The sequence below is a fragment of the Thamnophis elegans genome, chromosome 7 (genome assembly GCF_009769535.1).
Source record: "Thamnophis elegans isolate rThaEle1 chromosome 7, rThaEle1.pri, whole genome shotgun sequence".
NCBI classification, from domain to species: Eukaryota; Metazoa; Chordata; class Lepidosauria; order Squamata; family Colubridae; genus Thamnophis; species Thamnophis elegans.
The window spans coordinates 10,850,235-10,877,036 of record NC_045547.1 but is presented as its reverse complement, the minus strand read 5'-3'; the positions used below and the strand labels follow the sequence as shown (position 1 = coordinate 10,877,036).

Sequence of the window (26,802 nt, the reverse complement as noted above, 5' to 3'; positions counted from 1 at the left end):
TGTGGCTTGCCAGTGGCCAGCAGAGCTGGCAGCAGATTCGGACAGCAAGAAGCTTGGGGAGGAACATGGGCCAGTCCTGGAGACTGGGGAAGGCTTTCATGAGGGCTCTGTGTCAGAGGCAGAGAGGGGGCCAGAGCCGTAGGTCAGTTATCAGTTGCCTTCAGAGTCAAACATCAATGAGGCAGATGAACAGCTGGAGCCTGTTCCCAGTGTGCGCATGCACAGAGTTGCCAGATGAAGGGAACAGCTAAAGAACAAGGGTTGACTTGGGAGTAAGGCCACAGGTGGACAATGAATGGCCCCTCCCAGAGGGAATAAAAGAGGAGCGAAAGGGGAGTGGAGTTTGCAGGAGACAATTAGTTCGTTTAATTGGTTCGTGACTCTCTGAGACTCCTTGCCAAGTTTTGCAGATATTGGTCTGTCAGCTCTCCAAGCCAGATAAGGTCTGTGACTGTAAATCCTCCCTTGAAAGACTTTGCTGGATGTGAATGAGCAGAATTCTTCCTGTTCTGACCGAGGCTTCCCAAGAACATGAAGCAAACTCTTTATCCCAGCAAAAAACCCTTTGGTTTTAAATTGCAATTGGAATGGTGGTGGTAGGTGGACCTTAAAGAGCATTGTCATCTTAAAGGGTCAAGAAACTCAAGATGGAAACTGTTTAATAAATGCATCTATGCTGAATGCTGCAGGTAAAAGAAATTGCCCACCTAGGATTCCAGAACCAGAAAGAAATTTCTAACTCAAAGAATAATAGGAAATAAATTATACAACAGTTCTCTGGACTCTCTCCATCAGCAGGATAATTCTCTGAAAGTGAAACAGTGTGGAACCAAAGTATAGGTAGTCTTCAACTTACAACTGAGCTCAAAATTTCTGTTGCTAAGCGAGATAGTTGTTAAGTGAGTTTTGCCTCATTTTATGACCTTTCTTGCCCCAGTTGTTAAGTAAACCTCTGCAGTTGTCAATACATGGTGGTTAAGTGAATTTTACTCCCCCATTGATTTTGCTTGTCAGAAGGTTACAAAAAATGATCACATGACCCAAGGACACTGCACCCGTCGTAAATATGAATCAAGTTTCTGAATTTTGATCATGTGACGACAGGGATGCTGCAAAGGCCATAACTGTGAAAGATGGTAATAAGTCACTTTTTTCAGTGCTGTTGTAACTTTAAATGCTCACTAAATGAAATGTTGAAAGCTAAGGACTACTTGTGTGAAAGAAAGATAAAATGGGCTTGATTTGGGCTAGATTTGGTCAAGGGCTGTTGAGGGGGGGAAAGTGCATTCCTGTAGTAAATAAAGTTGGACAATGACTTGGGGTCATTCTGACCCCTTCTATTCTAAGCATCCTTTCTGGTCACATGACCCACAGCAGAGCATAGACAACCTACTCAGTGTTTCCCAGCGCATCTACGTGTCAGGCCTAGAAGCCATCTTTTGCATTGGGCTTGCAGGCCTGCCACATTTAATGCTGTGGGAAATTGGGAGGGGGGATTATATGGAGTGGGGTAGATATACCGTATTTTTCAGAGTATAAGATGTACCTTTTCCCCTCGAAAAAGAGGGTGGAAATCTGGCTGCATCTTATACACTGAATACAGCATTTTTTGCCTCCCAAAACCCCGCCCCCTTCACCAAAATGGCCGTGCAGAGCCTCTAGGAAGCTTTCAGAGAGCTCCTGGGGGCCGGGGAGGGCAGAAATGAACAAAAAACGGCCAGTTTTTTGCTCAATTTAACTCTATCAGCCCCCAGGAGCACTCTATAAGCTTCCTAAAGGCTATCCATGCCCCCCCTTTTTTACAGAAAACGGGCCCATTTTGCTCATTTTTGCCTCCCCCTCCCCAAGCACTCTGCAAGCCCCCTAAAGGCTATTCATGCCTTTTTTGGGAAGGAAAACGGGACCGTTTTTGCGGAAAAAGAGCCGTTTTGGACAGGTTTGCAGAGTGCAAACACTTTTTTTAAAATTTGTCTCTTCAAAACCTTGGTGCGTCTTATATTCCAGTGCATCTTATACTCCGAAAAATACGGTAGTCAAAATAACATTCTTTTCTCAGAGAGTCAAGGACATCTTGCCCTGCACCTGGAGTAGTGTGACTGGGAGGCACCTCCATTTGGGACGGTGCCTGATTGGACCATGTGATGGACATGTGGGTGCTGGGCAGGGGCTTGAACTTTCATTTGGGTGGGGAAAACCTGGAAGCTTTCAGATTCGAGTTTTCCCAGATGTGCCAATGTGACATCTCTAATAAAATGGAACTTTGAGGAAACCCAAGCCTGAGAGTCTTCTTTCGTTAGGGGTGTTACTTGGAACCCTGATACTATGTATACAGAGACGCATCTCCAGCAAAAATAAAAATAAAAATATGTACATAGACACATGCAGCCGAACACAATAGGTTACTTTTGTTATTAGAAGAAAATATAGTTCTTATGCTTACTACTGATAAAGCAACTTGGAAAGAATTCAAAAAGTCTTGAAGTGTCAAAAAGTGTGCACGTATAAATCCTCAGAAATGAAGCTTCCAAATACTCCAAAATGTAGTGGATAGTGGATATGGTCAAATAAGCATAGGTTAATACCAGGCAAACAATCAAGCAGAAGACACTAATCCAGGAACCACAAAGGGAAAACCATATCCTCACCAAAGTAAAATTAATCTGATCCGGTTATATATACAGTTAATTAAAATTACATACCATTAATAGAACTAATTGCCAGACATGTAGTTAACCTTTTCTCCTTTATGTAATATTGTGTAATTGTGCAGACCTGATTATAGGAGGCTGCAAATTGTATCTCTCTTTAGAAAAAAAAAAAAGACATCTGAAGGCTATTAAATCAGAATATTAAGGCCAAGTAGCCACTGCTCTTAGATCAGGGATTTTGAGTACTTGCTTGCCCCTCAGTGGGCAAGGAAGGAATCTTTCTCCATTATCAAATTTCTCAATTTGTCATGTTAGGGTGGGGGAGTCTCTCCTTGTTGCACCATCCTTCACCAGTTTTTGATAAATCACTAAACATTTGATGGATTTATTCTGAGTTATTTTGCTTGGTCATCCAGCATTCCGAGTTCGGCCTTATTGTTCCATTTTTCTGGCACATTTTGAAGAGGAAATGAGTAATGTATTTGGGCATGATCATTTTTTCAGAGTCTCATTTATATTTTTAAGAAAATAAGTAGTTTGAAATATATACAGTATAGAGTAATAAATAAATGACCATATAAATTGATGGCATTGAATAAGTAAGGATACAATATAGAGTTTTCTTAACTTCGAAAATACAAAACATGAAGCATGGAAATCAAATGTGAGATAAAACTGTAATTCATGTTTCACAGGACAATTAATTGGAAGGCTTAATATGAACAGTGGAGGTGCATAATTCAAATGGGTGATTGGGATGAAATGCCTTATATAAATAGATTTGTGACTTGCTGTATTCTAATCACCCATTTCAGCCCTCATGATATCACAGGACATCAACAAATAATTAAACAATTGAAGGGAAAAGTGCCAGCAATAGAGCATAAATAAACAGGATGCAGTCTGTGAAAAAATGAAGAACAGCTTGGTTAAAGAAAACACTTAAACTTGGAAAGTGGGAGAAGTGGAGCAAGATGTGATACTTTATGGCTATATAATGATGGGATAACGGAAAATGATAGCCAGGTTAGTCTAGTGGTTAAGGCACCAGACTAGAAACCAGAAGATTGTGAGTTCTAGTCCCACTTTAGGCATGAAAAGCATCTGGGTGACTTTGGGCCAGTCAGTCTCTCTCAGCCCAGAGGCTTGTTCTGAGGAAAAATAGGAGAAAGAAGTATTAGTTATGTTTGTCACTGTGAGTTATTTAAAGAAATAATAAAGGTGGGATATAAATAAATACTAAAATAATATGAAGTGGAAAATATAGTAAAGTTGTGTGATTCACAGTGACTTTAAAATAAGAATGTATGTCTTGGATTGTACCTCTGCATTATCAGAATAATGAACAGAGGGGTTTGGAGTTTAGTGGTTAGGTTCTTTGGGGACATCAGTAAATGCCTTGCACAAGTCAGAGAAACACTGACTGTGTTTCACTGAATGTGAATATAGAGTGAAGTTTTCACTCTATATTCACATTCCTATAATAATCACATACAGAGAAATCAGGCATCGATTTCTAAGGTGTCCTGGCAAGTGGCTGATAGCACTTAAAAATAGCCACGCACAGCAAACAAGTTATAATGCACATATGCAAATATTGAAAAACAATAGTGTCTGCCTGATAACATTTATTTCAAGTGCAATCATCACAACACATGATAAGAAGGAACTGGCAGCGCATTCCACACTGCACAACATCACATGGGAATCTGCAGTCACTGCCCAGCCATGGGAAAATGAAACAGTTTGAGGCTCAGCTCTGAGATGGCTCATTTTTAATAATGATTTAATCATTATTTAAAAACTTGGGGGTTTGCTAGTGTTCATTTGCAGCACTACGAGAAAATCTTATCCATTGCTATGGATAAATATTAATTTTAGCAGCTAAAATAATAATTGCCTAACAATGGGAATGTTTAGATGACAGCTGAGATGTGGATTAACCAGGCTTCTTTAACTGTCCTGCTAGGGGGGGGGAAAAAACCACAAAGTTAAAATAATGAGACAACTGAAGTAACAACAATTGTATCAAATCTGAGGGATCCTCTGCTGCTCTCTGAATTTGGTTATTTTCTTGCAGACGTTTTATTACCCAAACTAGGTAACATTATCAGGACTAGCCTTAGTTTGGGTAATGAAACATCTGCAAGAAAACAACCAAATTTAAAGAGCACCGAGGACCCCTCATTTCAACCCTGTGCTACAAATATTATCTTTTATTGGGCTATCAAATCTGGATGGAGTTTATGGTTTCTGGTCAACAGAAATAGACCATAATAGTATGATACTTCACATGTATGTCAAATTTGTACATGTACACTACTTTTTACTTGCTTTTTAGTGGTTTTTTTTGTATTTTTCATTTTTTTTTCTTTATGCATCTTAAATTTATGTTAATTTACATACTTTGGTAACATTATTAATCATAGTGCCATTTAAAAAAAAAAAACAGAAAGAAGCTAAAATGAGTCAAATTCTGTCACAGCCATCCTACGTAGACAGACAAGTTTTACAACAGAATTATCCAAAACCTCAATGCTGGATCTAAATTAATGATATTATTTTTATTTAAGGGAGCATGAACAATGTTTTTGCCTTCCTATTTTCTGCACAACAACCCTGTGAGGGGAGTTGAGATAAAAGAGAACAACTGCTTCAAAGTCACCCAACTATCATTTTGTGCCTAACGGAGGATTGGAACTCATGGTCTCTAAATTTTGAAGCTGTTATCTTAACTTCTAGACAAATCTGTCAATCAGCCTATTTCCACCCAGAGATCCCACTGTTGATATATTTTCCATTACAAAAGGGTTCAAGACATTGATTTTATTTATATTCTTCCTTTCAGCAGAGCCTTCTAAACACACACACACACACACACACACACACACACACACACACACGGCATCCATATTTTAAAAACTAAAATATTGAACTAACAGGAGTATCCGATTTTATTCCTTAGATTTAGTTTTGTTTAAACACAAGCATATGAGCTTATTTATCAATATCTGTATTCTGTGCGCTGCATGTTCTGAAAATCACACTGCTGTCATTTGATCCTTTGCTGCCAAATTTTCATGGTAGGATCCCGGTGTGTGTGTGTGTCTTTGTGTGTGTGTGTGTACACAAAAAAAAAAGCTAGGAGGGGCTGCTTATATTGGGGAGGAGGAATAAAGTTATCTCTTAACTAAATGCTGGGATTTATCCAGATTTTGAAGGGATTGGCAAGAGGAAAAATTGCTTCTTCTTCCTTATATTTGAAATGTGTCAGGAGATTGGGCAGCAGATGTCCAGATGGAGTCAGAGACGTTGACATGAAGTTGTAGTTTTATATAAATAAATATATTTCACATCAATGTATAGAGCAAGGAAGATAGTCAAACAAACAGAAGCATCGTGAGGTAAATCTGAGAGCACACAGGAGAAAAAAGGCGGGAAAATAGGGGAACTCGCCCTCCACACCCACAGCAACCAATCACAACGCAGATTGCCTCATGCTAGAGCCTCCCCCGCCCTTTCCAACCAACCAACCACAACTGTGTGTTATGACTCACTGCACAACTCCCCTGCTCCGCCTACTAAATTTAAATATTTTAACAAAATGTCAGGATGGGTACATAAGAGTCCACAATTATGATAGGCTACCAAAAAGGGACGCGGTGGCTCAGTGGCTAAGACGCTGAGCTTGTCAATCATAAAGGCCAGCAGTTCGGCAGTTCGAATCCCTAGCGCCACATAACGGAGTGAGCTCCCGTTACTTGTCCCAGCTTCTGCCAACCTAGCGGTTCGAAAGCATGTAAAAATGCAAGTAGAAAAATAGGGGCCACCTTTGGTGGGAAGGTAACAGCCTTCCGTGCACCTTCGGTGTTTAGTCATGCCGCCGACATGACCAAGGAGACATCTTCGGGCAGCGCTGGCTCTTCGGCTTTGAAATGGATATAACCACCGTCCCCTAGAGTCGGGAATGACTAGTACATATGTGCGAGGGGAATCTTTACCTTTACCAAAATGTCAAAGTAATGTCGATTCTTAAAGCCAGTCCAAATGAAGCCATTACTTTGGGTGCTTCTAAGAAAGTTTGATGGAGTTTTAAATCTGCAGGCTAACAAACGAAAGGATCACGAGTTCTTGTCCCACTTTAGACATAAAATCAAATGGTTGACCTTGGGTTGCAGGTAGCCCTTGAGTTAGAAGCATTCTTTTAGCGACCAGTTACAATGGCATTGAAAAAAGTCAATTGGAAAAGCCCAATTTGTATAACGACTATGTGATTCATTTAACTGCAGTGATTTGCTACTATAACCATGGCAAAATAGTTCGTACAGATGAGTGTAGCTCACTTAATAACTATCTTGCTTAGGAATGAACATTCTAGCCCCAATTATGGTTGTAAGTCAAGGACTACCTGTAGTCACTCTCTTTCGGCTCTCGGAAGAGAACCGTCATGTGTTTATAAGAATGTCATTTCAATATTGAGATTTTGCATTTTTATGATGCAGCAAACCTGCTATCGTTGTTGTCAAATTGTGACTTATTGATCAGCATGGACCTCTCCTATGTGCAATGCTTGGATTTTATCGAATATCAATGTGTACATTTGGCCAAAGTTGGTTACCTAAGAGAGATGAATGACACTCAAATTTGATTTATGGCTTGCTGCTACAGAGTACTATGTCCAGCAAAATAATCTACCACCTATATTAGCAGATTTAAATTCTTTGAGCAATTCCCCCCGGCCCCCCATCTAGCTTAATTTCCCACTTAATTCGTGCCTGTTTGTTTCTATAAGGAAAAAGTAACGAGACCATTTTATTTCATGCATTATTTATGCTGGCAACTAAAAAAGATGCCCACAGAAGTGCTTTGTCAAATTTATCCCACTATTTCCTATTGATGCTCAGCTGGGGATAGGGAAAGGAAATAATCACATATTGGAGGGTGAGGGAGGAATCCCCAAAGTTCAGATTGTATTGTAGGAAGTTATCACCCAGCCCTCTCCTGGAAAAATGAAATATCCTAGGAAATATCCAAATAATCCAAATATCTCTGGATGTGAAAAGAAAGAAACATGTTTTAAAAGACAGAATATCTCCCTGTAGCTTCCTGCCCATCCCTACTTTGTCAATGGGCCATTAAGAAGGCCAAGCTACTCCCTTTACATAATAAAGACTTCTCCACTGCAGCTCCAGGGGGATGGGATTAAAAGCATGATAATACTGGCCCTTTACTCAACTGACCACATGGCATCTGAGAACTCATCCACACCTGGATTCAAAACACAGCCTAGAGAGTTGCTCCTGCATGGCCCCATGGGAGTCTGACAACCAATCAGAATACATTTCTTACACAGGAACAGGAAACAGAGAGGTGGGACTGAACAGGTTATAAAAAGCCTAGCAAGCCCCTCCCTCAGACCTTCCCTTCTTCTCCACCAACATTGAAGCATGTGATCACCTTTTCTGTTCAGGACTCTAGCCATGTGGTCCTGTCCACCAATAAACTATCTTTCCAAGCAGCCTCTGTGTCTCCTGTATCTTTTTCCCCACTTGGAGCCGAACCCAGAAGGACATTTCTTTCATCAGTATAATGACTCTGCATTGAATTGTCCAACAGGGCATACATACTAGACTAGCACAAGCTTCATTTGGGAAAAAATATGCTTGTATCTAGAAGAGGAATTAAGGACCATCTCTGGACCAAGTGGATTCTACTGGATTAATAAGGCAGTGTTTTGTTCACATTTGGAAGTTGAAAAGGTTTTTTCAAAAGTTTTTTATTTTCATTTTCATATAAATATCCACAAGTACACCATTACATCTTGACAAACACTGTTATGTATTATTTCATTTTTCATTTTCCCTTTATTTGTATGTCGCCCTTTTCCCTGGGGGGACTCAGGGCGGCTCACAGTTCAAAAAAAAGGGGGGGGGGAAGGACAAACAATTTCCAACATAAGGACAATACAACATATTTAAAAAAACACAACAGTCACACAATTCGAGTGGGGTCAGAATCTTAACCCCAGGCCAGCCGGGACAGCCAGATCTTTAGGGCGGCGCGGAAGGACTGGAGGGTGGTGAGGGTCCGAATCTCCACGGGGAGTTCGTTCCAGAGGGTCGGAGCAGCCACCAAGAAGGCTCTCCTCCGGGTAGTTGCCAGTCTATACTGGCTGGATGATGGAATTCGGAGGAGGCCTAATCTATGCGATCGTATCGGTCTAGTGGAGGTAATTGGCAGTAGGCGGTCTCTCAAGTACCCAGGTCCACTACCATGAAGGGCTTTATAGGTGATAAGTAGCACCTTGAATCGCACCCGGAGATCAACAGGCAGCCAGTGCAGCTCGCGGAGGATAGGTGTTACGTGGGTGAACCGAGGTGCACCCACGATCGCTCGCGCGGCTGCATTCTGGACTAGCTGAAGTCGCCGAATATTATCCAATATTGTATCAATTCTTCTCACCATCTACCCACAATAACTCCCATTTGCTCTTCTGCTTTCCATACACCATATTATACCCTGTTCTACCATGACACTACCTCCTCTCCCTTTCTCCTCTTCCCTGCTTCCTTTCTTCCCTCTACCATCTCTCTCTTGTCTACTTTCCCTTCCTCTATCTTTCTCCTCTCTCCTCTTTCCGTTCTCTCTCTTCTACTCTTTTCACCTCTACTTTCCTTTCTCCTATGCCCTCTCTTCCCCTCGTATCCTCTCCTCTCCACCCTTCCATTCTCTCCACTTAACTTACATGGCGTATTTCAGCATCTGATCAGACTCAGTTTAATATTGATGTTATGTAATTGTTACGTTCACAATAATCATCTTTCATATTAATAATGTTACATACATCCTCCTTTTAAGTGTATGCATATATAAGAAGTTGAAAAGGTTTTAAATAGTTCTGGCAAGCTACATTGGTTGAACTTCTACTAGGATCCAAAGATGTTTCATCACCACTGTATGCACCAATTCGGTAAGCTCCACTTGAGAACTCCTTCGTTCGTAATAGTTACGTGCATCTCTCTAGTCCTTTTAAACCCCAAAAAGGTCAGACAGTGAACACAGCATAAAACTCAAGTCAGACACAAATACATATTAAGATCTCGACATTCCTCAAACCACTGGCTTATTTTGTGGGATGGAAAGGCATTAGCTTTTAGTGTTCCCATGCTGGCAAACACTTTTTTCTCTCACTGTGTGCTAAATATATAACCGCACAGCACTGACGCGGACTTTGGTTGTGAGGTTTTCATGCTCAGATGACAAAGGGATGTGTGTTTAGTGATTTGCAGGAAACGTTCAGCTATACATACAGTGCATGTCCCAGACACTTAAGACGCAAAGAATATCTCCTGTCCTTTATTTCATTGGGAATTTGACCACCAAAAAAAGCAAAGGTTTTATTAATGGTGTATATTTATTTTACAAAGTTTTCTCTCTGGTAATGCTATACTGCTAACTAAGGCATACAAAACCTTTGCCAGACCTATCCTTGAATACTACTCACCTGCCTGGAACCCACACTGCGTTTCGGACATTAAAACATTAGAGAGGGTCCAGAGGTGTTTTACAAGAAGAGTCCTCAGCTCCTCTGCTCGCAATAAAATTCCTTATACCACCAGGTTTGAAATTTTAGGCCTGGATAACCTTGAACTACGCTGTCTACGTTCCAACCTTAGCTTAGTACACAAGGTTATCTGCCATAATGCCCTACCTGTTAGCAACTACTTTAACTTCAATCTCAATAACGCAAGAGCTATCAATAAATGCAAACTAAATGCAATCTGCTCTAATCTTGATAGCAGAAAATACGACTTCAGCAATAGAGTAGTAAATGTCTGGAACACTCTACTTGATTCTGTTGTTAGTTCCTCTAACCCCCATACCTTTTACCTTAAAACTGTCTACCATGGACCTTACACATTTCTTAAGAGGTCCCTAAGTGGGTGTGCATAAGCGCACTAGTATGCCTACTGTCCCTGTCCTACTGTCCTCATTTAAATGTATTTATTTTATAGCAATAGCAATAGCAGTTAGACTTATATACCGCTTCATAGGTCTTCATAGGGCTTTCAGCCCTCTCTAAGCGGTTTACAGAGTCAGCATATTGCCCCCACAATCTGGGTCCTCATTTCACCCACCTTGGAAGGATGGAAGGCGGAGTCAACCTTGAGCCGGTGAGATTAGAACCTGAGATTAGAACCGCTGAACTGCAGGTAGCAGTCAGCTGAAGTGGCCTGCTGTACCGCACCCTAACCACTGCGCCACCTCGGCATTTAATGTGTCTGTGGCTATGTTTTGCTTACTAACATTCATTTATTTGAGCTGATACTTGTTTCCTTGTACTTGTTGACAAATAAATAAATATTTCTGATCTGATAGGGATAGGTTTTTTCTTGTGCCATCATTTTTTCTCAACCCTAGGAAGGAAGCAATGGCAAACCAATTCTGAAAAAATCTTGCCAAAAATTCATATATTTTTTTACTGGGCGTGGCGTGGTGGGTATGCCAGGGGAAGGATACTGAAAAATCTCCATTTCCTCACCACTCCTGGGGGAAGGATATTGTAAAATCTACATTCCCACTTAGGGCCAGCCAGAGGTGGTATTTGCCAGTTCTCCGAATTAGTCAAAATTTCTACTCCCAGTTCTCCAGAACCTGTCAGAAAAATAAAAGAAATAGGTGTTTCTAGTTTGTCTGAATAGGTGTTTCTAGTTTGTCTGAATTAATCCCAGTTTCTTAATTTTCAGATAGCACACTGTTTAAGTCACTGGCAATACGCTTGGCTTCACTAGTTACCTGTGAAACACAACTTGTTGCTTAGTGTGCAAAGCGGATTGGGTTCCCACAAGTGTAGTTGTCCCAGAAACTAATTTGGTAAGTTCTGTGGTTTGCAAATCTAGAAAAATCATCCATAGTTTATGGTTTACTGTGTTGCAAAACTCAGAGTTCTCCAAAGTAGAACAGAAGAATCCCTAAATTTGTATTAGGTGCTACCTAGGTAACTGCACTTTGGGGCAGCTATGTTTAAGCCACACATAATCAGTGCTAGAAATCTTGTTCCAGATTTAAAATTGAGGTGTAAACTGCATCCCAGCTGCCATGAAACCCACTAATTTCATATGTCTTGATGGTGTCATATGGCTTGATTTTGCCTTAAACATGTTAGTTGAACAGAGCCACCATTAGTTGGAAATGAGGATTCAGAGTTTAGTGCCCTTTGTAAAGTTAGGCAATTCTTTTTTTTTTGGGGGGGGGGGTGTTCAATTATTTTTTATTCTCTTAAATATACATTCACATAATTGTTATTCTTCTTTACATTTGTCATTCTTATACACTTATTGTTTCATTTAATAGGTTATATTATACAGTTTGGGTTGCTTTATTTACCATCCTTTCCTCCTGTTGCAACACCACTTTGTTTCCCCCCTTTTTTTCTCCCTCTCTCCATTTTCTACTTCCTTCTTCCCTTCCCTTTTTCCTGCTCCTACTCTTCCTCTTCCCCTTCCTACCCTTCTCCTTCTCTTTCTTTCTCTTCCATCCTTCTCTCCTTACCTCTTTCTTCTCCCCCCCCTCTTTCTTTCATTCTCTCTCCCTCTCAGTTTATGTTTCATTGGGAAGTTAGACAATTCTGAACTATTACTCAATCTGTTGAGCAGACAGCTAGCTTCAGAGCTTTTTTTTTTTTAACACCCTCTCAGAAGAGTGAAAATGATTTCCTGGCTAGTCTCAGCCAACACATTAAGTTAAACGAGACAAGGTTCCCCACTTAATGGGAGTGACCGACTGCAAGCCGAGCGTGCAAAAAGTCCACTGAATTCAATGGGCTGACCACATGATCTCCCCGCCCTATTCTTCTACTCAGAAGAAAGCCTCTTGGGAGTTCCTTGCGATCTGACCCGCAAGGTAGCACACGGCAGCCTTAAGCAGGTACACTCTGCCCTAAAGACTCCGCGGCCGCTGCAAAACGGGTGTCCGGCGAAGTCATTGAGATAGCGTCTGCTTCCCTTTGTTCACAACTCCACCTCGTTTAATTGTGTATTGTTTTTACCGGGTTCGTAGCCTGCCTACTGCAGACAGCCCGGAGGCTCTTGCAGGAGGCGATCAAGCGAGACTCCCTTCTCTTTAAGGGAGCCGCCGAAGCACACCTGGCTGCGTGCGCGCGCGCGCGTGTGTGCAAGGAGCCCCTAGCCCAGCTCAGCCCAGCCTCCCAGGCAGGAGACGGCGGCTGGCCCGGCGCCTGCGGCGGAGGTGTTAGCCAACGGGAAATTCATTGGCTCTTCGGCACTTCTCGCTCGGCCGTCGGGCTCAGTTCCTCATCACCACCGGCGCAGAGGCTGCAAGCTCGCCGCCGCTGGCCGCCTCCAAAGGAGATCCCGGGCTGGCGCGCCCTTGGGATCCCACCTGCCTTTCCTCCTCCCCCCCCAAGGATCCACATTCCTGGGATCCCACCTGCCCCGTCCCCCTTCGGATCCACTTTCTCCAGTGTTTCGCGGCCGCCTCCTTTGCAGGATCGAAAAACTTCGCAACTTGTTCGCCCGGCGCTTTCGGAGCATCCGCTTCCCCATTTTTCCCCCTCCCAGGGTGACTCGGCCGGGAGGAGCTGCCGTCTCCCCTCTGACCCAGCTAGCGGGCCCGGCCGCTGAGGCCTGGCCGGGGAAGGATCGCCGGAGCAGAAAGGCGGCATGAGAGAAGCGCGCAGGCAGAGGATCGGCTGCAGAACCGCACATCGCCCGGCAACCTTTCCGCGGCCTCAGTTTCCCCAGGCCGTTTTTGGACTCGGCAGCGACCTGCTTTTGCAAGACTTAAAGGGGTTTTGCGTTTCTTTCCTACCCTCTTTTTTTGGAGGAACCTGAAAATACGGGCCCCGTGGATTTCTAAACCCTTCGACCCGAAGGGCAGCGACTCCGATTCCCGCGCCTGCTAAAAGATCCCTCGCTCGCTCCCAACTTCGAAAACCCCCAAACTCTTGCGAGCAGCGTTGCAAACGGGCGAGGCTTTCCTCCCCCTTCTTTTTGGCAATTCCCTCCCGCGCCAAAGAAAGCCCGCCGCTTGCATTATTGGAAAGCGACTTAAGGAAAAGGGGGGTCGATCTTGCTTTAAATCTTGCCCCCCCCTTTCCTCCCCTCCCCTCCCCCGAGAGGGAGGGAGGGAGGGGGAAAAAAAAAGAAAAGAAGGCTCCCTCGCGATGGCCGCGAGCGGAGACTCGGCCAGCGCCATCCCCCCTCGGGCCGGTTGGACTCTGCGGGAGGACGAAGCCGCCTCGGCAACGGCCGCGGCGGTAGAGGGAGCCGGTTGCAACGGCTGCTGCTCCTCCTTAGCCGGCCCGAAGGAAGTGAAGCAAAGCAGCAGCAGCAGCAGCAGGCGGGAAGGAGGCTCCTCCAGCGGCGAGAGAACTTGCCAGAGAAGGAAACTTCCCTGGGTTTTGGGCGCCGGGTCGGTGGCGCTGCTCCTGGCTTTGGGGACCATCTTGGGGCCGGACGCTGGAGAAGAAGCGGGCCAGGAGGGCCCCCCAGGTGAGCCCAGCTGGTCCCCGCCGCCCGGCCCGGCGCTGTGCTGCTGCTGCCTCCTCCTGGCCGCCTACTTCTGGCTGGGACTGGAGCTGCTGCGCGCCGGGCTCCGCTTGCGCACCGCCGTCCTGCTCCTGGCCGTCTGCTGCTGCGGCGGGGAAGCGCTCGCCGGCTCGCCGCTGGGGGGAGAAGATCACCGCTTGCTCTCGGCCGGCTTGGGGCTGTGCAGCCTGGCCGGCTGGGCATGGCTTCTCCTGCCCCGGCTCCGCCACGGCGTCCTCATGCTGGCCTTGACTAGCGGGCTGCGCCTCGCCTCGCTCGGCTTCTTGGAGGGCGTCCGGGCGCCGTGGAGACCTCACCTGGCTTATCTCCTGGGCTTGCTGGGCATCCTCCTGGCCAGCTGCGCTCGGCACGCCTCCGGAAAGCGGGAGGAGGAGGAGGAGAGCCGACCAGGAGCGGAAGGAGCCGAGTCCTCCTCCTCCGCCGCCGCCGCCGCCGCTGCTGCTACCGCTGCCGCCCGGCCGGCCAAGGAAGACGCGGCGGGCTTGAAGAGGAGGCGGCGGTCCAGCTCCGTGATCTCCGCCGAGATGGCAGGTTGCGGCGGCAAGAGCCACCGGAGGACCTCGCTGCCTTGCATCCCTCGCGAGCAGGTAAGCGGGGAGCGCTGCGGGGGGAAAGGCGCGGGCGGGCTGAAGTCGGCGCCCGGCTGGGGGGGAAGAGTTTGCAAAAGCCGCGCCGAGGCAAGAAAGTTCGGCGCCGCTTTTATTTTCTTCTCCTTTCTCCTTAGGAAAAAGGGGGAAGCGAACCCGCCACAATTTTATTTTATTTCTTTATTTCGTCAAGCATGAATTAAATAACAGATGTAAGGATAGGCATGATTATGAATACATGAAATGGATACGAATGCAAGGGAACATTAGGACAGGGACGGTAGGCACGCTTATAAACGCCTCCTTTACAGACCTCTTAGGAATGGGGTGACAGTAGACAGTCTAAGGTTAAAGTTTTGGGGTCTCTTGGCTCGCTTATTTCCCCGAACTCCCCTCGTTGTTTTTTCCTTTGGCCATGCGGTGGTTCGAAACAATCCGGGGGAAGCCCCGATTTGCAGTCCTAAAGGTAGAGAATTTGGGTCATTTAGCCAATTTTTTTTCTTAATGCCTCGAAGCACATGGTGTAACTTGGTTGGACTAGATGACCTCCAAGGTCCCTTCCAACTCTGTTACTGTAAAGTTGTTAAAGAGTTGCTTCAGGTCAGGATAAGAAGACTTTTCAGACCCCCAACCTATTAAGTGCAGCCCCCTATGTGAAGAAGATTCATAATTTCATTGGGTTGATTAAATCGCAAAAGGCCAGGCAAACATAGGGTACTGATGTTTTTTTTAATGTTGCGTCGACTTTTGAAGAGGACCAGGACCCCCCCCTCTTCCAGGTGACCCACTGTTTGAAGAGGACCAGGAACCCCCACTTCTTCCAGGTGACCCACCGTTTGAAGACCCCTGTCCCAGTCCCGTGCTAAAAGCATTTCTGTTTTTTCATCCTTCCCTGTAAATTGCTTGTGAGCTTGTCATAGCTCTCTTGCGTAACTTTAAAGATCATCCCTCTCTTGAGAATAATTTGAGAGAAGAATTTATCAGCAAAAAAAAAGGAGTATCTGTATGTTTTAAAGGAAAAGGACTTGTTTTTGAACAGCTGGTGCTAATTCTGCACAAACTGATGTATTTACAAATCCAAAGCAAGCAGAAGAAGTTAAGTTTTATTTTATTTTTAGGGGTGCAAACGAGTCGTACCTTTTCCATGGCAAGGCCTTCAACAACTCAGCTACTTGAGTGTTTGCTTTTTTGCACACTTAACTATGTTATAGTTAGATTTCCGTTGATGTGACAGCTTAGGTTGCTGGATTTTCTTGACTGCATCTGTGGTGTCTCTATTTGAGTTTGGGATGGTTGAGAAACTTTTTTACATAACTTTGAGAAACCAGAAATTGGATTTCTTTGTGGTGAAAAGCTCCAAACAGCCAATATAGAAATGCAATATTGCAAGTTAGTTTTCATCTACTTCATTTTAAATCTGTTTTTCCAGTTTTAAAACTTGCTTGTTTAATTTTGTTTTAAGCAGCCAAGATTTTACTCCTAGAAAAACGTTGAGTTGAAACTTTTACAATATTATTTAAATTCAAGATAAGGCCATTCATTTAAGGTGATACATACTAACCAGACAGATCTTTAAATGTGAATATTTCAATTCCACTGGGCGGTAAAATAATTAGCTTTGATAATAATATCAGATAATATGATGTGTTTTACTGATGCTTTATGATGCTTTAACTGTAGCAGGAATTTCCATTGGTTATTTTGGAGATGTGAAGCTTTTGCTAGGTTTGAAGAAGAAAATAACTTTAATCACACACTGTGGAAGAAATTTTGTGTTTTCCCATTTTTTTAAAAAAAATTTTTTTTGGGAATTCATAGTAAAGGATTGGGAGGAAAGGAGAAAATTCTGTAGCTCTAAGCAAGGTTTCTTGGAAGGTTGAGTAAAATCCATTAATCTGGTTGTACATTTGCATATGTATTAAGTATATGCCATTTGACTGGATATTATTTACAAAAATGAATTTTAATTCCCTGCCCCCTTCCAAGACAGTGACATTAAATTTTTAACAGTTGGCAGATACTCCCCTCTTCAATGCTGGAATTGTTTAATTTTACATTTTTCAGATTGCTTGTCTCGTCTGCTGCAGGTTGTTTGAGGTTTAATTGGTCACAAATGCACTTAATAAATTTAAGGGAAAGAAGGAATACTGACCATATTTCTCAAGAGCAAAAACCACAAATAAAAATGGATCCTAAAACTTGGAGTCAGTCCTCAATGCTTTGTCATATTCCTTTATGCCACAGTGGGAGGGAAAATAAAAATAAAAAATGAAACCATACATTCTTAATTAAAACCAAGGGGGGTGGGTGGAGGGTGAAAGTATGGCTATTATATGAGTGATGTCAACCATATACATTTTTTAAAAATACATGTCATTTGTGTATAAAATATGGGTCTGACTGCTATCGCTTGCTTACACAAACTTCTTGATATATCTTAATTTATGTGGTAAGAAAAATAAGTATCCTTAATTGGGTTTCCATTCCTCTATATGGAGCTAATTATGCAACAAGAATTAAATTAAGGCCATTAAACAACCATGCTATTCAGCAGTCCCGTTTTTCAGATTGTAGGGTATCTTAAATCTCTGTAGTTAATTCAGCCAATTTGAAGAGTGTTATTTGGAAATGAAAAACTGGATAGTTGCAAAATAAAATATATGTTACCGAAAGGGGGAAAAAAACCCTAGTAGTTTGCATTCAACCTGGGAATATGTAAATTTACAAAGTTTAGTTTCAAACTTCTTTCTTTTTTGTATTTTAAAAGAACTACTGTACTTTATGAATTATGTTAAAAGTTTTTGATTGCCCTGAACTGCAAAACTTTGACATTATAATAGTTCTCCCTTGTCCTGTGTAGAAAACCGTGTTATGAAAATACAGTAGGCATTTTTATATATTCTTGTAAAAGAACATCATGGTTTGAAATTAAACCCCACCTTGGGAAATGAAAGATGCAGATTTTTAAAAACCGGGCTTTCCTCTTAAAGTTTGTCAAATGATGTGAACACCTCTGGCCTGAGCATTGAATTTACAGCACCAGGAAAATCAGGAAGTAAGTACATGAAAGTACTTGAAGAAATCATGAAGATGAAAGTTAGATTTAGTTCTACTATATATTTTAAAAACTCACTTTTATTATGACCGATCTTACATTATCAATGCACACAAGTTAAAGTAACTTTTTTACAATGCAAAAAAGTACTTGAAGTTAAAAAAAGAGAACCTCTTGTGTAAGGATAATGCATTGTCCAGATTTTTGAATTTGAATACCTTTTGAAATTAAAAGAAACCCACTTAGAAATTAAAAAACAGATTATTACGCTTATTTATCAGGCAAGAGAAAGATGTTTTGAGAAATGGTGTTTATTATTTTTGAATAACTCAAGATTGCAGAATTTTAAGTTTTGGTGTCTAATTCAGGGTGGAAAAGAATCCATAAATTCCCAGACAGTTAGTGGCTCCCTGACATTATTCACTAATGCTCAGAGCTGTGCAATATGCAAGCGTTTTCAAGGATAAGAAAAGCGGGTTGAGACCAAAATGGCTTGAAGCTTTAGAAGCTCGGCTTCCTCGTGAGTAAGAAGTTTTTGGAGAAAAGGTTTGATAAAGTAGATAGAACAAAACAGCAGTGCATTTCTGTCAACAAGCACAAATGTTGTTGGGCTTGGAATGAATCCCATTGGATTCACCTAATTTGATGCTGGAGTGGAATGCATGTTTCTGTGGCTGATAGTGTTGTTAAAGAGTCACGTGGAGGAACTTGGTTATCTAAAAAGGCACCTGTCCAAAGGTATTCACCAATATAGTTAGATTTGCACAACTGGCAGGCATGAGTGTAGATGTAACCTGGCAGCAGTATTGTAAGATTTCAACATTTCCCATTTTAGGAGGTTGCGAGTTTGGGGATTGTAACTAGATGATTGTTGATTGCTTAACCTGGATTATGCTAATCTGGGGGAATCAGAAGTTGTCCAGGTCTCAAGAGATATGGGGGGCTGATCACAGAGGGTACCATTTAAACCAAAAAATAGCAAATGCATCACAAGATGCTGGGTCTTTGAACGGATCAGAAGGAGCACCCCAATTTCTTGATTTTTTCTGACATTTCTTCAACTGCAAAGAGACGGCCTGAGAGATGGTTTGTGTCGACAGAGGTTGGTATTTATGATCATTAATAAATGTAGTGGCTCAGTGGCTAAGACCCTGAGCTTGTCAATCAGAAAGGTCGGCAGTTCGGCAGTTTGAATCCCTAGCGCTGTGTAGCGGAGTGAGCTCCCATTATTTGTCCCAGCTTCTGCCAACCTAGCAGTTTGAAAGCACATAAAAATGCAAGTAGAAAAATAGGGACCACCTTTGGTGGGAAGGTAACAGGGTTCCATGCACCCTCAGCATTTAGTCATGCCGGCCACATGACCACGGAGACGTCTTCGGACAGTGCTGGCTCTTCGGCTTTGAAATGGAGATGATTTAGATTAAATTTAGATTTGTTTTATTTATATGCCGCCCTATTCCGGGAGGGACTCAGGGCGGCGAACAACTCAAGGGGGAAAGGGAACACAGAGTACAATACAAGTTGTACAAGATGAGCTCTGCCCTGGAGTCAGGAACGACTAGCACATATGTGCAAGGGGAACCTTTGCCTTTCCTAATAAATGTGGCTCTTCCAGAAGTTCGAGAACGTAGTGTAGAAGAGTCGCAGCTCCCTAAGTTCTTCATTATCTAAAAGTGCTGGTCAGGAAATTAAAAAACAAACAAACATCGGGAGGAGCAGAAAAGTGCCCGTCACTGTTGCATGTCCTTAAACATTTGGCTTCGATATTCAGAGACCACAGGAAGTTGCTTTTTACCATTTTAGGCTATTTTATGTCTTTAGCCTGATATTGTCTTGCGTGAATTGAGTGGCTGCCGAAATGCCCTTCTTCATCACATGGAACTTGAGCTTCTCTTTCTGGAAATGTCTGGAATTTATTGCTCAAAAGGAAAACACAGGAGTTAAGACTGGCCACTTGTTTTTGTAATTGGGCTACGTATTTGTGGGTTTGATGTCTAGTTGGGATATGCCTAAAAAAACAACAACTCAACAATCAATGCTCAAGACTTTTCACTAAGCAGAGATTTGAAATGTTTCCTGTTGTCCTAACCCACATTCTTGCCCCAGTACCAGCTGTCCTACTTCTTTATAAGGTTCATACAAATACTCGTTGTGCATAACAACAAATAAAAACATGGACTTTGGACGTATGTGCAAGTGGACGTGTTGACTTTATAACATTAATCAGGTTCACTCATTTTTTTTTTGCCTATTATGACCCCATTGCCCTAGAAGTTAAAGAGGATATCAACATTATATTCCATAAATGTCTTGCTTGCAATGCTAGGCAATTGCTCTTTTTAATTGGAAATTGAATCCACAGACCTTCCATAAATTGAGCACCACTAATAATGGTGGGAGATAACTTCTCTGTTCAACTAGACCAAGGGTGTCAAACTCAAGGCCCGTGGGCCAGATCCGGCCCACATGGTGCTTAGATCCGGCCCGTGGCCCCCCTGGAAACAGTGAAGGACTAACCCGCAATGCCTCTGACAGCCGCATGTCGTCCGTCCGTCCCCCAGCTCTGTTTTCGGCTGTGACAGCCTCCTGCAACCGTCTGCCAGTGAAAACGGAGCTCAGGAGGGCGCTTGGGCAACCACAGGTGCCTGACACGAGTAACGTCAAGCTGGCCACGCCCTCTGCCCTCCCAAGGTCAAACACAACCCTGATGCTGCCCTCAATGAAATTGAGTTTGACACCCCCTGAACAATAGGTATTGCTTTTCTAAATGGTAACCAAGCCTTCCGATGGTGGTCTACCGCATTACATGTGCTTTACAGTACAGGCAGCCCTCAGTTTATGACCACAACTGAGCTCACAACGTCTGTGGCAAAGCGAGACAGTGGTTAAAATGAGTGGTTTGCCCCATTTTATGACCTTTCTTGCCACAGCTGTTAAGAGAATCGCTGCAGTTGTTAAGTGAGTAACATCATGGTAAAGTGGAATCTGGCTTCCCCGTTGACGACGTTTGTCAGAAAATGGCGGTGATCACTGGGACGCTGCAACCGTCATAAATACGAACCAGTTGCCAAGCATCCAAGTTTTGATCACGTTGTCATGGGGATGCTGCAACAGTTGTAAGGGTGAAAAATGGCCATGAGTCACTTTTTTCAGTACTGTCGTAACTTTGAGCGGCTGTTAAATGAATGTTGGGAAGTTGAGGACTAATTGTAATGGATCTTCAAGCTTGTAGGCCCATTGGGCTCATCTGAGGCAAACAAAAATGTTCTACCTATTCACTGAAAAAATGATCCCTTAATCTGGAAGAAACAGGTTGCTTTGGATTTCCTTATGCCACGGGCTACTAAATAGATAAATAAAAAAGTTGGTTAACGTTTCAGCCAACAATTCTCTTTCGTTTGTTCTTCTCACCCAGTTCTGGAACTACCATATAAGTCAGGTTAGATGTTTGCCATGTGCCCCTTTTTTAAAAAAGAAATCTTTTTTTAAATTTTTCCATAACCACTCTTATATCACTAATCTTATACAGTGTGTCATCTGGACACAATCTTTGTCATCAGATTTAACGGTTACATCATTTTAATCTATTTTTACCTTACCTTTAATTTACATTTCAATCGCCTTTTAATTCAACTCCTCCCCTCTAATTCTTTTATATATAGTTCTTTTCCAAATTATTCAGTTTTCTGTTTCTTTTGGTCTATATTGATTTTCTATCCAGTGATAAAAAAAACATCCCCATATCTTATAATGCTCTGATTCTCCCTTCTCTTTAATTACCAACGTTAATCTGTTCATTTCTGCACAGTCTAATACCCCTTTAAGATAATTCTGATTATGTTAAGAAGTTCAGGAGATGTTTCTACCACTTTCAGTCACATCCTGTGTTTGTTTACTCATAGTCATACTGCTACTCAACACCGTACCTGAGTTCCGTGGAATTGTTGCCACTTCAAGATAATCCATTTCTATCACTTTACTAGCCCCTGTCAGATATTTGCTCTTGTAGGAATATTCTGGAGGCAGTTCCTGATATTCTTGAACCGCACTTCTTTGCAGGTTGATTAATTTCTGTCTGTCTCTGTCACTCCTCCTAACTGGGATTATGTTGGTAATTCTGAAATTAGAACCAATGTTCTCACATTTCATTCCGTTTCTCAGAAATGATCTTACATTTTGAACATTGTCATGGAGGTGGCATCTAAACGAGCAGGAAAATAAGATTTAGCCACTTCCAAAGTTACCCATGAAGCCGGAGCCTAAAAGAAAATCCAAAAGGTTTGCCTCAACATTTGCCATGAATTTTGAAATCTGTTTTGATGTCCCTTCCTTCTCATGCCTAAAACTGGCGCCTGCAGTTTGCTGCATTTAAGGCCTAAAAATGGTTAGATATTATTACCACGGCGAACTGATGTTATATTATATATCTACTTGCACCATTCTGCATGACTGGCTGAGGAATTGTGGGAGTTGAAGTCCACAAGCCTTAAAAGTTTCCAAGTTTGATGAGAGCCCTGATTTAAAGTAACGGTTCTGAATTCTTTTAAAAAGAACATCTAGGTTTCAAATGCTTTTGCTTGCTACTCAAAGTGTGTGTGTGTGTGTGTACATGTACATGTAAATGGATGAGGCATAAAATGTGAAAGGTGGTGGCACAGCTTACAAACTGACAAAATAGTTCATAAAACATGTAAGATGACAACACCGTTTATATGAAAACGTTAAGACAGTTTAAAGAAAACAAGCCCTGGAGAGGAACAGTGCCTGAAATACAGTGCAGCCTTTCATCTGTTGTTAAATGATGTGCAAAGTGAAATACGGGCACTTTTGAAAGTGCTGAACTGAAAGGAACTCACTGTGCGCAGGAGTTTATGTCAGTTGTGTAAACACCTAGGATGGGGATGCTGATGACATGCGTTGCAATTTTCTGTGCGAGGACGCGGTGGGGATTGGTATTCCTCAATCTACGGAGTATTACTATGACCGCTTACAAAAAAACAAGCTTATTTTTAATTTTTCCCCTTTCTATATACTCCTTTGGAAACCTTGGTGCAGGAGTATTTAGTGAGAAACTGACCTACCTCTCCATTCCTCCTTATTTGCACAATTGAGCCCAAAATTTAGATTGCTAAGTGAGAAGTTGTTAAAGTGAGTATTGCCCCATTTTACGACTTTTCTCACCCCATTTGGTAAGTTAATCACTCTGAAGCTGTTAATTTAGTAACACCGTTGTTAAGTGAATCTGGCTTCCCCCATTGACTTTGCTTGTTAGAAGGTTCCAAAAGGGGATCACATGACCTTTGGACCCTGCAACCGTCATAAATATGAACCAGTTGTCAAGCATCCGAATATAAATCACATGATCATGGGGTTTCTGCAACGGTCGTAAGTGTGAAAAATGATCCTGGGGTTTCTGCAACGGTCGTAAGTGTGAAAAATGATCGGAATTCACTTTTTCAGTGCTGTTGTAGCATCAAATGGTCATAAACCAACTGTTGTAAGTTGTGGACTACCTGTAGAGTGGTATCTTGCTACTCAACTGCTTTAAAACTCATTGAATTTGATATTCAACACATTCTGACATGAAAATATTGTCCCAGTACTCATCGTTTGTTAGGTACTCAACGTACAAGCTAGAATTTGTTGATTTTGGCTGCCTTGTGACACACCACATTATTTCTTATGGGAAAAATTTCCTTGGTACTCATCGTTTTCGGTACTCATCACACTTCCTGGAACCAATTAATTATGAGTACCAAGGTACCATTGCAATTTTAATTTAAAATTTCAAAAGAGCTACCGTGCTTTTTTAGGGATGCGGTGGCTCATTGACTAAGACACTCAGCTTGTCAATCAGAAAGGTCGGCAGGTTGGCGGTTCAAATGCCTAGCACCGCGTAACGGGGTGAGCTCCAGTTACTTGTCCCAGCTTCTGCCAACCTAGCAGTTCGAAAGCATGTAAAAATTCAAGTAGAAAAATAGGGACCACCTTTGATAGGAAGGTAACAGCGTTCCCTGCTCCTTCGGCCTTTAGTCATGCCGGTCACATGACCACGGAGACGTCTTCGGACAGCGCTGGCTCTTGGGCTTTGAAACGGAGATGAGCACCCCCCCCTAGAGTTGGGAACGACTAGCACATATGTGCGAGGAGAACTTTTAACTTTACCATGCTTTTTAAATTTTCATCCAGTGTGGTACAAAGTAAAGAAAGTCAAGCTTGATTACAGGAAGATTTTTTGGTTATGTAATGGTAATGGGTGGTGGGCCCTGGCCCTGGCATAGCATGATCTCCCCCAAACTAATGCTGAGCAACTCTCCTCTTGCTTAGCTTCTGAAATCTGCAATGTGCTGCCTCCTGCCAATGCTCTGTTTACTCTATTATATTTATTTATTTATATTAATTGCATTTTAATTAAACATTAGTGACATTACTTTTGATCCCGCGCTACCACTTCTTTTTTCTTATCTATTCTCATGTTTGGAGCGCAACCTCTATTTTGTGCCCCTGAAAAGACAAGTCTGGTCCTCCATCCAAGAATAGCGGTCCCTCTTAACTTAGGCATGGTTTAACGTCAATAATTTTGAAGACAGCCAAGTCCACATTTTGGATAGAGAGGACCATTGGTTTGAAGGAGGGGTAAAAGAGTCCATCTGTGTTAGAATGGGAATCGTGGCATGACAAAACCACGCTCGTCAAAGTAGCAGTGATAAAATCGCGTCGCTAAAGCCGCGATGTCATCACCACGCGTCATCACCACCGCGACAACAGCGCGGCAACAGAAGGGCGCTTTAAAACGGCGCCGCGGCAGAAAGCCGATTTCAATTAAGGTAAGGGTTAGGATTAGGTTTAGGGGTTTGTTTTAGGGTTTGTTTTAGGGTTTGTTTTAGGGTTAGGTTTAGGGTTAGGTTTAGGGTTAGGTTTAGGGTTAGGTTTAGGGTACTGAGTGCTTGGGAATGCGCGGATTTGCCCTCCGCGATTATGTCATTGCGGTAGGGTCGCGTTTTTCCTTAGCGCTTTGAATGGCGCAAATTAGTCTTCGCGCTTATGTCTCCGCGGATAAGGGCTTCGCGGATATGTGGTGGAACCAATGGGAATAGCTCGCTCTCAACAGAAGGAGAGGAATGTGACAGCACCTACTGCTATCTCTTGTCTACATTGCACTCCTTCCATCCTCCACATCCTCCAGTCTCAACTGAGGAAGCTTTTTGGATGAGAAACGGAACACCGTCTTTGTCTAAAAACAGCATCTTTAAGTCATCTATGACCTGGATAACTGAGAACCTCCTCAGACATTTAATGTCAGTACTGGGCAGTAGTGAAATTCATTTTTTTTTTACTCCTGGTTCTGTGGGTGTGGCATGGTGGGCATGGTGTGGCTTGGTGGGTGTGGCTTGGTAGGCGGGGCAGGGGGAGGTTACTACAAAATCTCCATTCCCACCCCACTCTGGGGCCAGCCAGAGGTGGCATTTGTCGGTTCTCCGAACTACTCAAAATTTCTGCTACGGATTCTCCAAACTACTCAAAATTTCCGCTACAGATTCTCCGAACTACTCAAAATTTCCGCTACGGATTCTCCAAACTACTCAAAATTTCCGCTACAGATTCTCCGAACTACTCAAAATTTCCGCTACGGATTCTCCGAACTACTCAAAATTTCCGCTACCGGTTCTCCAGAACCTGCTGGATTCCACCCCTGGTACTGGGGAAAAGATGAACTGCAAATATCAGATTATAGGTAGTCCTTGGCACAGGACCATCATGGAGCCTGCCTATTACGCTTGGAAGTCAAAACTGTTGCCAAAGATTTTATAGCTTGTTTTGCAGTGGTCAGTAAGCGAACATGGCGTCGTTAAGCGCATTCCGTGGTTCACCTTGGACAGGTTTGGCTGAAAACCGGAAGGAAGTGCGGTTTGCAGAATGAAATACGGTCCAGCTGTCATGACTTTGAACAATCCTAGCTCAGCAACCAGTCCTAAATCGAGGATTACCTGTACTGTAATTCATTTTGACATGTCCCTAAAGAACACCTCAAAACTTCAGTTGATTCCCAGTGCAGTGTATGCTAAAGGTTTGGACAAGTCTAGCACTACTGCAACACAGTTGTATTGATTTGGCTGTTTGCCTCCATATGCAATTTAATGTCCCAGTTGTTTTCTACAAATCCCTGTCTGGCTTGGAATCTGTGTATCTTTCACATCACCTGTTCCAGGTAGAATTTGATCACATGCATAAACGGCATCTCCCGAGGGCCTCATACTGGGAGATCCAACAGGAAGGCATTCACAGGTAGGCATTCCTTGCTGGCTGGTGCTGTCCCTTCTTGAGCTGAAAACAACTCCTTACTTTGTGGCTTTTGGGAGACTTATAAAAACAGGTTTTTCCAGAAGATTTGGAGCGTTCACAAAGTGCTGTGAAGAAATATTGACAGATTTATTATATTCCATTGTAATGTGCATGTGCTGGTGCTACTGAATTGTTTGAAACTGTTTTTTATGACGAATGTTTTGGACTGTAAACATCTTGGGGTCATCTGTAGCCAAGGCAATCTAAAGTCACCTGAATGCTGAGCATTTTAATCTGTCATGAAGGTTAAACTGAGAAGTGATGTTTGCTTTTTGCAGTGGCCATGGGTGTCTAGGCCTTTAAAAGATGGTTTGTGAACTATACTGGTAAATCAAGCAAGTAGGGATTTTTCACAGTTCTGCATGTTGAAATTCTTTTTATAGTAACCTGCTGGGTGTTTGTTAGCAATAATTAGCCTCTAGATTTTCTTGTACAACATCCGAATTTTATGCCAAGTAGTGCTCCTTAAAAGAAAATCCTAGGTATATACTATTAGTGGCTGCCTGTCGTTGTTGTTGTTGTTGTTGTTGTTGTTGTTGTTGTTGTTGTTATTATTATTATTATTATTATTATTATGTCAATCTTTGGTGAGATTCACA

General features: G+C 42.7%; 1 protein-coding gene across 1 annotated transcript in view; it reads left to right on the top strand.

Annotated features, from left to right (window-relative positions):
- Window positions 1-13,555: 13,555 nt before the first annotated feature.
- The window catches only part of PDE3A (phosphodiesterase 3A), a 299,321-nt gene continuing 286,074 nt past the window's right edge, over window positions 13,556-26,802 (top strand). The window contains exon 1 of the mRNA XM_032220535.1: window positions 13,556-14,805. Coding sequence (XP_032076426.1) covers window positions 13,834-14,805 — 972 coding nt within the window. The 5' untranslated portion in view covers window positions 13,556-13,833. The remainder of the gene's footprint in view (window positions 14,806-26,802) is intronic.